The sequence below is a fragment of the Anabrus simplex genome, chromosome 2 (genome assembly GCF_040414725.1).
Source record: "Anabrus simplex isolate iqAnaSimp1 chromosome 2, ASM4041472v1, whole genome shotgun sequence".
NCBI classification, from domain to species: Eukaryota; Metazoa; Arthropoda; class Insecta; order Orthoptera; family Tettigoniidae; genus Anabrus; species Anabrus simplex.
Genome location: NC_090266.1, coordinates 671,447,444 through 671,461,143, shown reverse-complemented (window position 1 = coordinate 671,461,143; position 13,700 = coordinate 671,447,444). Strand labels below are relative to the sequence as shown.

The 13,700-nt window shown below is 37.0% G+C and overlaps 1 protein-coding gene across 3 annotated transcripts in view; it reads right to left on the bottom strand.

The window, feature by feature from the left end:
- Ipo9 (Importin 9) overlaps nucleotides 1–13,700 on the bottom strand; it is an 839,375-nt gene that overhangs the window by 805,264 nt on the left and 20,411 nt on the right. For all 3 annotated transcript variants that reach the window (XM_067141231.2, XM_067141230.2, XM_068226247.1), the window contains 2 exons: nucleotides 12,674–12,863; nucleotides 10,022–10,187 (listed from right to left, as the gene is read on the bottom strand). In XM_067141231.2, coding sequence (XP_066997332.2) covers nucleotides 10,022–10,169 — 148 coding nt within the window. In that variant the 5' untranslated portion in view covers nucleotides 10,170–10,187; nucleotides 12,674–12,863. The remainder of the gene's footprint in view (nucleotides 1–10,021; nucleotides 10,188–12,673; nucleotides 12,864–13,700) is intronic.

Genomic DNA, 13,700 nt, shown 5'->3' with positions numbered 1-13,700 from the left:
TTTATGGCGACGATGGGACAGGGAAGGGCTAGGAGTGGGAAGGAAGCGGCCGTGGCCTTAATTAAGGTACAGCCCCAGCATTTGCCTGGTGTGAAAATGGGAAACCACGGAAAACCATCTTCAGGGCTGCCGACAGTGGGGTTCGAACCTACTATCTCCCGAATACTAGATACTGGCCGCACTTAAGCGACTACAGCTATCGAGCTCGGTGATCAGTCTCTGATAAGCCTTCCGAAAATAGTATGAACTCATGCTCCACATGTGTGAATCAGTCATGCACTTAGGTGCCATTACTTAGCAAATGCATAGATTAACATATTGCACAGAGCGCCCGAGCGATTATGCGAAGCGCAATGCTATTTGCATTAAATCTCTGTGGCTCAGGTGGCAGCGCGCCGGCCTCTCACCGCTGTGTTCCGTGGTTCAAATCCCGGTCACTCCATGTGAGATTTGTGCTGAACAAAGTGGAGGCAGGACAGGTTTTTCTCTGGGTACTCCGGTTTTCCCTCTCATCTTTCATTCCAGCAACACTCTCCAATATAATTTCATTTCATTAATCATTCATTAACCATAGCCCCAGAGGAGTGCGACGGGCTTCGGCAGCCGGCACAATTCCCATCCTCGCAGCTAGAATGAGGCTTCATTCTTTCCATTCCTGACCCGGTCAAGTGACCGGAAACAGGCTGTGGATTTTCATTTTCATTTCAACTAACTGATGTACTCGTGCTTCGCTACAGAATTCTCAGAAGGACTGTCCTTATAGTTTTCCCAAATGTAGTCAACATAGATCATTACAATGACGTCAGTATGAATGAAGCAATGCTGTCATATGAAATATTCAATAAAATGAAAAACAGCACATTTTCTCACTTTTAATGAAAAGTACTACGGTGTCGATCTAACAGTTCAAAGTTCCAGAGCTAGAATGACCAGGCTGCATACAGCTGTGAACACTCCTGTGTCATTATTCCATTTAAGTGTGCACACTGCTCATTCCAATTACTGCCTAAGAGTATGTATTGAATAGCTGGAATACTATGATGATCCAATGTGTTACGTACCAGTAGTATCAAAAAATTTATGAACCAGAAGAATGCATGCTAAAGAGGAGAGAGATTTAACTCCCCAGCTACTTCTCGCCAATATTCAGGCAGGCTGTTATACTCTGTACACAGCAGTAATCCCATCTATTGGAGATAAATGCCACCAGAATACACAAAGCACATCACAACAAAAATGTTATTGTTGATCAATTTTATGAGCATTCTATACTGCAGGCCTTCACATTTAGTTTTCTTCTGACTCTGTGATATTAGAGCAACAAATGTAAAGCGAGTCCTCCTTTCTTTCATGACTATCTCTTGTGTTATTATTCAAGCGATCGTTCCTTCATGACTTTTTTCTCTTTCTTATAATCATCTTCACAATTTAATCACCATCACCACCAATATTATTATTGTCAGTATGGTAATACTGAATAAGACATAAATAATCAGAAAACGTAATTTCTAAAACTTTTGTTATGTAGTCCTCTTCGATATGACCAATAAGATAGGTACCGGTAATTAAAAATTAAATTTTTGGCACCTTCCCCTAAACTAGCATTTCAAACAGAGTGAATAAAATTATTTATAGCGTAGACTGTAGTTCCTTATTCCCCGACTTTACATACCGATTTTCATTAAATTCTGTTCACCCATTTTCTCGTCCCGGTACCTTGGCGCTGATGTGGACTTGGCAACAAAAATCCAAATTCATGAATATCTCTATCATAGCCGGTATGGTAAAAATGTATAAAACATAAACGATATGAAATTTAATAATATATAACTTTGGTTATGTAGTATTTATTGATAGGGCCAATAATAATATAAATATTTAATTCTCAAATTTTAGGTCTTCCCCTAAACAACAATTTCACTAAGCGTGAATAAAATTATTTATGGCCTAGATTGTAGCGACTTATTCCCCAACTTTATATACCGATTTTCATTAAATTCTCTTCAGGCGTTTTCTCATGATGCGCGTACATACAAACAGACAGAAATTACGGAAAATTAAAAAGTGCATTTCCCCTTGTTACTGTGGTCATGACCAGTACTGAAATATCATTCCTTTTAAATTCTGTGCAATGTAAAGACAAAACTCGTTATTTTATTTATATTGAGATAAATTAAAATTAGTCAGAATTGTCTCCAAATGGCTCCCAAAATCTCTAAAAAAGTCGGCAGTCGTTATCATTGACATTGTCACTAAATTACTAAAAAAGACTCCACATTAGGGACTAGTCTCTAGAATCGATTAGACCGATGCGAACAAACATGAACATAGCACACGAGAACGAGAGACTGACAATCCATATATGCGTCGCGATATACAGGTTTCAATAAACATCGCACATTTGCACACATTTCTCGCATTAATAAATGTCAATATTTCGTTTGAAAGCGGCCAGTGAGTGAAGGACTTCCGGCCTCTGGCGTAAAAAAGCTTAAATGGCAGGATTTGAAAACAAATCTTTGAAGTTCACCAAAAAATAAGCTAAAATCAGGAGAAATAATAGAATAATCAGGAGGCGGGAAAAACTGTAAAAAATTGGGAGTCTCCCGCCTAAATCGGGAAAGTTGGCAGGTATGGGATAGGTATGGTAGGAGGGAGAGTAATCAATCTGGTGAAAGAAGAATTCGTAAGCTACGGAAAAGTTAAAGATGACAAACATGAAATTCTAGGTGTAAGGCTCATCTCTAAAGATAATAGGTAACTTGATGTCTTTGGAGTGTACAAACTAGGAAAGGGTAGCACTGACACTGGTTCAGAATTATTTGATAAGATAATCAGCTATGTGGGAAAAGATATGGAAAGGAATGTGATTGTAGCAGGTGATCTCAATATACCAAATGACAATTGGGAAGGTAATGTGAACGGCAGGAAGCATGACCAACGAATGGTAAATAAATTAATAAGGGAAGGACAGGTGATTCAGAAATTAATGGAACCAAGTAGAGGGAGGAATGGTCTGGACGTGGTGCTGGGTTCATTTTTAAAATTGGCTTTACGTCGCACCGACATAGATACGTTTTATGGCAATGATGGGAGAGGAAAGGGTTAGAAGTGGGAAGGAACAGGCCATGGCATTTATTAAAGTACAGCCCCAGCATCGGCCTGGTGTGAAAATGGTAAACCATGCAGAGCAATATTCCGGGCTGCCGACAGTGGGGTTTGAACCCACTATCTCCTGAATACTGGATACTGGCCGCACTTAAACGACAGCAGCTATCGAGCTCGGTCATGATGCTGGTAAAACCAGATGAACTCCATACAGAAACCAAAGTAACAGATGGCATTAGTGGTCACAAAGCTGTTTTTGTCACAGTTTTAAAAAATGTGATAGAAAGGAAGGTGTTAAAAGTAGGACTATTAGGCAGTACCATATGGCTGATAAAACAGGCATGAGAGAGATTTTTCAAAGTATATGATCACTGGAAAATGGTAAATAAAAATGTAAACAGGCTCTGGGAAGGGTTTAAACAATTGCTGAGGAATGTGAAAACAGGTTTGTATCTTTAATGGTGGTAAGGAATGGTAAAGACCCACTATATTATAACAGAGAAGTAAATTGACTAAAAAGGAGGTGCAGGTTGGAAAGAAATAAAGTTAGAAATGGCTGTGGAAGTAAGGCGAAATTGAAGGAACTTACTAGGAAATTGAATCTAGCAAAGAAGTCAGCTAAGGATAACATGATGGCAAGCATAATTAGCAGTCATGCAAATTTTAGTGAAAAATGGAAGGGTATGTATAGGTACCTTAAGGCAGAAACAGGTTCCAAGAAGGACATTCCAGGAATCATTAATGAACAAGGAGGGGTGTGTATGCAATGATCTTCAAAAGGCAGAAGTATTCAGTCAGCAGTACATAAAGATTGTTGGTCATAAGGATAATGTCCAGATAGAGGAGGTGACTAATACTAAAGAAGTATTAAAATTTACCTATGATAACAAGAACATTTACAATAAGATACAAAAGTTGAAAACTAGAATAGCAGCTGGAATTGATAAGATTCTGAGGATAAACTAAAGACAATGATTTTGGATATAGTACCATATCTGAAGTACTTATTTGATTAATGTTTGCATGAAGGAGCTATTCCAAATGAATGGAGAATTGCTATAATAGTCACTGTGTATAAAGGAAAGGGTGATAGACATAAAGCTGAAAATTACAGGACAGTCAGTTTGACATGCATTGCACGTAGCTTTGGGAAAGCATTCTTTCTGATTATATTAGACATTACATGTAACTAATCTCATATTTAGACCCGTATTGAAATTTGCTATAATTTGCATACAAATTTGTATTTTTTATTTTTCTATTCCACCTTTTCAATACAACTGATTTCGTGTTGTTAGAAATTCATATTGCTACAAAACTACATTAAAAGGGACATGTTTCATTCGGTTTTGAGCATCCTCAGCCTTTGTAATTTATCTCAAGGTTAAGACCTGTCATTGTTAATTTGCTTATAACTAATTTGTACTTAATTATGATTCTAAAAACTAAGTGGTAAAATATGTGAACAGAGCCATTTGTAAACACAATGGACAGTTTAACAATTTAAAATGACAGTGCTAAAATTGGGATATACATTGATTCCAATAACATTGACGTCCAAAACACAGTAATATCTTCACAATAATGAGATTTGGCTAAAATTCTCAAGTTCTTTGTTTTTTAAAACAATTGTTAGTTGACTTATTGTATAAAAATTTGAGTCATAAATTCTGTTAAAACTCAATAGTGTCTAAAGCTTAAAGTCTTAAATGGACTGGAAATATTCTGCATCATGTGTTGGTTTGAGGCATGCTTCTGTAATTTATTAGTTGTAAACAGTAAAATGCAACTTTATTGGTAGTTTCCTCGAACTGGTCTTGATTTGACGAGCAGATTTTACATTGGAAATAGTTTGATTTTATGAGAGTTTATTCAAAAGGGACGTCAATCCAAGAATCTTGAGGTGTTGATATGTTGGGTTTTTTTCACAATATTTAAATGATGGTGTGTCCCTTTGACTGCTACTACAATGCCTCGCGGTAATTGTTACATTATGGCGACAGCTTGCAGCCCTGAGTTGTTAGATTTACCAGCACACAAACGAACTTCTTCAGGACAAAATTCCGGTACCTCAATGTATCCAAAGACTGTAAGAGTAGTTTGTGGGATAATAACATTCTTATTAAATTCAGGGTATGAATTCCTTGGGTAAAAGAATATGGAAAATAAGTATACATGTCTGGTGGTCTTCTACAACATAGGCCATTCTTGCATGTATCCACATTCACCAATGTATGCAAAATGACCAAATTAACACAGTGATTTAAGAATATTTATATATTATGCATGAATTTATCTCCCTAAACTACATGTTGTAGCCAAGGAAGAGAAAATTAAAATCATACCATACAAAATGTAGTAGACAAGGCTCCACTAGCTCAAGTTCGAAACAAAACCAGTATAAATGCTAGTCACACATGAGACATCAAAATTCTTATTTATACAAGTAGGTACCTGAGCCTAAAGAGCAATCAAGTAGATTTGGTTTCATATCAGAGCACTTTCAAATTTCCAACTGTGCAGGGTCTTGACCACAGGATCATTTCATTCTTAACCTTACAGTCTTTCTTAGCTTCTTGTCTTTGATGATTTGTAACCTTACCCCAAGCAGTATTTAATGAATCCCTATTGAAATTTAAACTTTCATCTTAAACAAGCTATGTTTTATGGTGTCATTTAGATTTCTCAGGTAGGTTTAACACACAGTCTGTTTTTACAGAAAAAATACAGACACCATTCTGATAATGATGATTATTGCTATTTCAATGGGTCATACACCGAGATCATCAGATCACTCATTATTCTAAGGTCTATTTGACGTCCTATAAAAGTTTGTAATTAACAATGATTACCCCCCGTATTTGGCTACTAATAATTATTTAAATATATTCCAATATGGGAATAAAATTATGCGAGTCAAGTCATAAGTCATGGCAACTATTTTTTTTCTCACAAACAGGAGACAACACGGAAAAGGAGGGGGGACAAAAAGCAGCCTTGCCTCATTCCTTTCTGGATTGCTGCTTCTTTTACAAAGCCCTTGATCCTTATCATAGCCGACTGATTTTTATACACTGTAGATCGTACATAATTCTTTGTTCTCAGTATCTGATCCCGATCACCTTCAGAATCTCAAATAGCTTCAGCAAATCAACATTATCAAATGCCAATTCTAGATCTACCAACGCCATGTACATGGGCTTGTCCTTCCTAATTCGATCCTCTAAGATCAGATGTAAAGTCAGGATTGCTTCATGTGTTCCTACATTACTTCTGAAGCCAAATTTATCTTCTCCCAACTCAGTTTCAACTTGTCTTTCCATTTTTCTGTAAATAATACATGTTAAAATTTTTCAGGCATGAGATACTAAACTAACGGTGAGGCAGTTTCTACACTTGTAAGCACCGGCTTTCTTGGGAATAGGTATAACAACGTTCGGCCAAAAATCAGATGGCACTTCTGTATTATACATTTTACACAATAACTGGAACAACCTAGCCATGCTGGTTTCTGCTAAGGCAGTCAGTAATTCAGAGGGAATGTCATCAATTGAGGTGCTCTGTTCCTATTCAGGTCTCTCAATGCTCTGTTGAATTCTCACCTCAAAATTGGACCTCCCATTTCAACAGCATCAATAGCCTCTTCTTGTTCCAGAACCATGTCTTCTATGTCTTTACCTTGACACAACTGTTGCCTATATTCTTGCCAACTTTCTGCCTCCTCTTCTTTCATTGGCGTCTCCGAAAACCATAAAAATGTAGTTAGTGGGACGTAAAGCAAGTAACATTATTATTCTTATTGGCAGTATTCTTTCCCTAGAAGTGGTTTTCCACCTGAGCTCTTAATATTCATACATCTAGTTTTTCTTTCTCCAGAAATTTCCTTGATTTTCCTATATGCAACATCTACCTTTCCTATAGCCACACCTTCAACATCCTTACACTTCTCTTTCAACCATTCTTTTTTAACTGTCCTGCACTTTCTATTAACTTCATTCCTTAATTGCCTGTATTCTTTTTTGCCTCCTCATTTTTTTTGCATTCTTGTATTTTCATCATTCATCAATCAGGTCTAGTCTGAAGAATCCCCCCCAATGAAACTGTCTATCAAGAGATTGACCCAGTTACCAGCATAATGAAGAAGAAAAGAATCTCTTATTTCTTTCACATCTTACGATTACCAGAAAACAGGATTTTATGACAACTAGTAATGAGAAATCTGGGAAAGAAGACAGGAGAGCATTGGATGAAAGAAATTCAAGAGGATCTCAAAACAGCCTGATTCAAAATCACAGATGCAGAGAACTCAAATAAAATTACCACTTTTCTTAAGATGATCTCAACTAAACACAGCAATACCATCGAAGCTACAGGAAGAACAAGTAGAAATGGTGAAGTTATAGATTATAATCGTATGAAAAGTGGCACAGATTTATCTGACACCTTGTCGTCTTATCACTCTGCTTTACGCAAGACAATACGGTGGTACCACAAAGTCGCAGATGATCTGGTGTACGGTACCTGTATTGTCAATGCTTTTCTCACATATAACCAGACGCACACAAAGAAGATCCACCTTTGTGACTTTCGCCAGCAAGTGGTGGTGATGATGCCCTCTCTCCCAGAAGACCCAGTCTATAAGACACCAAAGAGGGACAATCATTACCTCAAACAGCGTGATCAACTCACAGACCTAAAATGTTGCAGGTGAGTTATATTTCGCACAAATAACACTGAACATAATCAATATTTTACCATAATAAAATGCATTTATATGTCCTGAAATTCCCTTACAGAAGAGTTTGCGGACGCTGCAAGCGATGCTGCGAGGAGTGCAGGCGGACTATGAGCAGCACAGAGGCATGCAAGAAAGCAACAAAAGTGTCCACCATCTGCAAATCTTGCCCTGACAAGCCCTACTTGTGCGTCAACTGCTTTGAATTGTACCACAAGAAGAACTGGTAAGTACTTTCAGCACATGTTTACATTCATGATACTACAGACAACACAATTACACAGGTTTACACATAAGTACAAGGGACTGATGGTCGTGATGTTCCTAGTCCGTAATGAAGCAGTAACTACATTCACATAAGTTATAATGTTTCCGGACAATATTTGACTGCTTCTCTTTTTCCTTAGATCACTTCTGATGTGGATGATGCAGATGACGATGAAGTAGCGCAATCATCTCCAGTTATTGCATCAAATACTAAACAATTCACTTTCTCTGTTATTACGTTAAGTTATGTATATATATTTAAAATACTATGTATAATGTATTATTTAATTTCCATTTATATAAAATCTTGTGTTTGTGAATAAAATTTGATATCATGTTTGTCATTTAGTTGAAATTTGCTTTCTTGGTCATCCCTCAAATCTGAAAAACCCTTCAGCAATAGCAATCTCATAGTATGAACAAGCTAACACGTCTCTCATAATCAACGACATATAAAGCGTCGCGTCCCTTCAAAGGAAAAGGTAAGTATGGCTGAGCGTTGGGACATAAGCAACTGTTTAAGTGTGACCCCATATGGGGGCGCGAGTACGTTTACAATTCGTAATGACCAATACGACCCCATATGGGGTCGCAATATTTTACCTAATCTACATAATAAGTTAACCTAATACATCATAAATATATCCTCATTTCAGCGATCACTTGCTTGGTTAAGCCTGTGAATGTTTTGGCACCAGGGAGTAACTCGATGTTATTAGCTCACGGCACCAGACGACAATCCCAAGAATTTTGGTCTGGCACTCAACGTGTTAATACTCCATTAGTAACAGACCTATAACTTCGGACCTACTTAATCCGTCAGGATGAGTGCTTGGTATAGTAATATATGAGCTCATCACAGCATAACACCGTAGTATAAAAGCCCAAACAAAGCTGTAATTTCCTATTTCCGATTTTTTGAGGAGAGTCAGTCTCTCTCTCTCGTAACCAAACTACATTATACTACTAGACTGACGTCTTAACTACAATTGGTTTTTACATCCTCTGCTCTGCCATGCGATACACTGAGCTTAGAGATTAGTTTCAAACATTTCAGATCCTAACTCATAATCAGAGATAATAATAGTTAAGCAACATAGACCTAAAAGTCTCGTGGATGAGTGATCATTACATTTCACGGGAGCTGCATCTCTCTCATAAACATCAACACATGGGATCGGTGAGAGCGATCCAACACTGTTTACAAAACACTACACCAAAGCTGTGCAAGAATAACATTCCAAAGCCACTAAGTCTGCCCACTGTGAACGTAAATCAAGGAGAAAATTAAAACTCACTCTAATTTACTTATGTTAGCATGCACTCTGGATAAAAAATACCGAAGACTGAAATCAACACACAAACATGTCACCAGTTTGAATAACACACAGGGTAGTAAATATCAAGCAATGACGTCTGTTTGGGAGAGTCCATTAGGAAAGTAAACGGGTAGAAGGCAAAATACCCTTTTGACCAAGAATGATTAATAATTAATTTTGCCATGGGTAAAAAGTACCCATGCACCTCCTGGCAGATTAAAAAAATACTATTGAAATTTACCAAATTTTTATATCATGTTAGCACAAAGCTAGAAAAATATAGGGAACAATATCCCTTTAGTTGCTGATTCATTCATTTACTTAGCAGGAGCTTGTACATGGCTTACTGTTAGAATAGATCACGGTAGGGGAAAAGAATATGCCTGCGCATTCATGAGCCAGACACCTCCATATCTTGAGGCTGTATTTCATAATAACAAAGTAATAATTTCTTTCCATACCATACTACTCAAATCAGAAAATTCTACAAGAATTAAGATCTTAATCTGTAGGAAACATGACGAGCAAAATCTACAATCAAAGACTAACATGGTCTTAACATTATTGTAAGATTTATGAGATGAAACATTACCCTCAGTTACTTCCAATGCATGTAGACATTCCTCTGCAGGTGACCGAACACTACTGTTGTTAGAGAGTAAGTCACAAAGAATTTCAAATAGTGCTTCCCTCCGGGAAATGCAACCCTCTACATCAGTGTTTGGGCTCTCAGTGGCCATTGTACAAATTAGTGTTACCTGAAACAATAAACAAAAATTACAGAACAGTTAAATTGTATATACAATCAATGCAATGGAAAACCCAGACACACTGTTTACAGTCCACTATGTTTTCTGGTATTAGGTGTTTTAGGAGTGATTATCGGTGGCAGCAAGGAAAACTACTCACTATAAACAGTGTGATGCAATATGTTACCTCAGCGCGAGTGGTATATCTTCTTGGATCACTAGCGAATTGTTTAACAATAGTGTTACAATTGTTCATGAGCAGTAAATTGCTGTCAGAAATTCAATGCATTTTTGTGTTATTTCTGTGTAGGTTAACAGAACTGTAATATATTATCAAATGGAAAAACCTCCAAGGGTATCACACAAAGAGATGTGTTCTCGGGCAGGAAAGTCATATACAATGTTTTAAAACTCTGTAAAGAAAAAAAGGAAGAAATTTTCAGAAAGTTGTGAAAAGAAAAGACTGCTAAAGTTGCAACTACAAGAAGTGTGGAAAAGTGGATTTTTTTTTTACAATCTACTTTGTGTCGCACGAACACAGCTAGGTCTTATGGCAACAATGGGATAGGAAAGGGCTAGGAGTGAGAAGGAAACCATAACAAAGGTACAACCTCAGCATTTGCCTGGTGGGAAAATGGGAAACCACGGAAAACCATGTTCAGGGCTGCCAACAGTGTTCAAACCTACTATCTCCCAAATGCAAGCTGATAGCTAGGTGACCCAGAACGTGCAGCCACTTGCTTGGTAAGCAATGGATAAGGATGGGAATCAAACCCTAGTTCCCTGTAAACATCAACCCTGTCCAAAGAAGACAGAACTCAACGATTCTTGGAGTGTTATGAAATACCAAAAAAAAAAAAAAATCATACTGGTGCAGTGACACATTAAAGAATAGGAACTCTAAAAGATTGTGATAAATGTTAGTTTGGAAAGCAGTCACAAAATGATAAGTTAACCAACATTGCGAGTGTGGCAGCTAGCGTTTTTGTCGGTAGTTTGACAGAAACGGTTGATGAAGATTTTGACACTGGATGTTCTACTTCAGATGCTGGTTTACTGTAGCATGTGTCCGCAAGAAGTTGGATATTTAAATAGATTAATCTATAATTATAATACAGTATTGGTAACACTAGAATAACATATGCAGACTATTCTGCATTCCCAATAGTATTTGAAGTGATTGTACCCATGTGCTAGCTGAAGCAAGCTGCATATGTGCCTGCTCTATGGATGTCAACATACATCAGTGTGCTCATGTGATAGTGGCAGTGACTGATCAGACAAGAACTATGGGCTAAAACAAATTTGTTACTTTCAGTGTCCTGTCTCACTCTTATCCTTGGCTTAGACAATATAAAAGTGGCTGAAGTATGAGCAATGATATTAATGCCATTCCTCATACAGCTAGTCCCTGAAGTTTTGCTCACAGAGTCAGCTGGTGTATACATTTCAATAGGTTTGGCAGAATGATATCAAAATAGCAACTTCTGGTGCAGTGAGAAAAGCAACAAGAAATTACCTCACTCCTCATTTACCTAGAATGTCTCTTCAGGTACACCTAAGCTATCACTGGCAGCTAATGATGGGTTTGTTTGGGATTCAACCAGCCTTCGGGCTGAGGAATCAATACACTCTACAATGAGATGCGATCTACATTCTAGGATTTATATTATTATACACCGTAAACTTTATTAATCAGTTTTTTTCCTTTCTTATAAGTGCCATCTGCTCTAAACCTATACAAATACTACAGTAACACCTACAATGAGTATCAGGGCACCTATCTCATCTTATAATCAAAAAATTAAAATTACCACACTATCACACACTCTTAAAAACATAGGTTCCTTACCCATCAGTACGTGGCTGACAACAAAAGAGTAACCAAACACTTCATATGAATAAACAAAAAACACCACCACATATTTTAATGAGGCCTTCATCATCAAAATTATGCATTGACTAATCCACTCTGATAAACACTAAAAATATCCATTCAATAACTCTAAAATGTGAAAAAGCATTAGAGCAGGCAAAAATATTGGACAGGAGTGGGAAATAACTCTCCTCTCATAAAGATTTCTGACTGTGCAGCCATATCAAGATTTACTGATGATCTCAAGCAAAAAAAGAAAGGAGGAATGAGGAGAATAGACTTTAATGCACTTTGATCACCATATTGCTACTTCAAAACTCCTTAGAGTTGCAAACTGCATTAGACATCATCATTAGTGATATGCAAAATATGAAATTTAATGTTCTAAACTACGGCTGCTAGCAATATGAGAAGGAGTTTTAGGATTTGCAGCATGCAGAATTCATTCATGGATGAAAAAAACCCTATTTCATAAGATTTACAACCTTTTGCTTTTAAATAATATAAATTTTAATTTTTTAATATATTGCACGATTTGCTCTCCCTCCGTTAATATTTCCATTAGCAATGAACTGGGCTATCCAGATAATGTATGAAGACAATTTTCCAGAAAACATACCTGAAAAACCCACCCTTTCCAGCAGCAGTCTGGCAACACCGACTACTGTACTTCCTCTTTTTAGCCCCTCCAAGCAGTCCACAGCATTGGCCATCAGTTCAGTGGGCCCCCGAGTTCAATTCCTGGCCTGGCCGAAGATTTTCACTGCGTATGATTCAAAGTTGACCTCCAAGCCGTTTTCTGATTCAGACTTAATGAAAGAGATTTTATGGGCATGAACAATGGTGGAAACTAGCACTTACTGCAGACGAATACTTAGCACAGCACTCCACAGTCAAAACACAATGTACTAATGCAAAGATCACTTTTTACAACAAATTAATTTAACGTCTGTTCTATATTGAATCACAATTTTTAGAATATAGAATTTCTACAAGGAACTTTTTGATTAAATAAACATCCAACTGCTCAATACTGTACAACTAAATTAGTTACAAAAATAGTCAATACAATCTCAAATTAGGACATGTTTCAGTCCTTGTATGGACCATCCTTAGCTAATGTCAACATTACGAGATAAAATTAAAAGATTACAAACACATTTTATCAAAAATAAAACATATGAATAAATGTTAAAAGCATCTTATAAAATAAATGCTGTTTTGCATCTAAAAATGATATAAAACAACTAATTCCTTTGATGTTCTTTGAAAAAAAGACAGGTTATTATATGGAGTTGTACCTTTCTCACTTTCTACATTTAATTATGTGACGCTCTCATGGAAACCATACCTTTAAGTTGCATGACAACATTTTACGTTACAAAGGAATAAAGGAGAGAAGGATGAGAAATATCTATTTTTTTATTTTTTACAAGCTGCTTTACATCACACCGACACAGATAGATCTTATCAGATGTAGATCTTACTGCGACGATGCGTTAAGAAACGGCTAGGAGTGGGAAGTGGCCGTGACCTTAATTAAGGTCCTATTCAAAATTCCATAGCCGCAATCCAATGCTACGCCAAGGTTGCTCTTTTAGTTACCTTGTATGACAAAGTCTCAGTATAATGTGGGTATTTGCCTG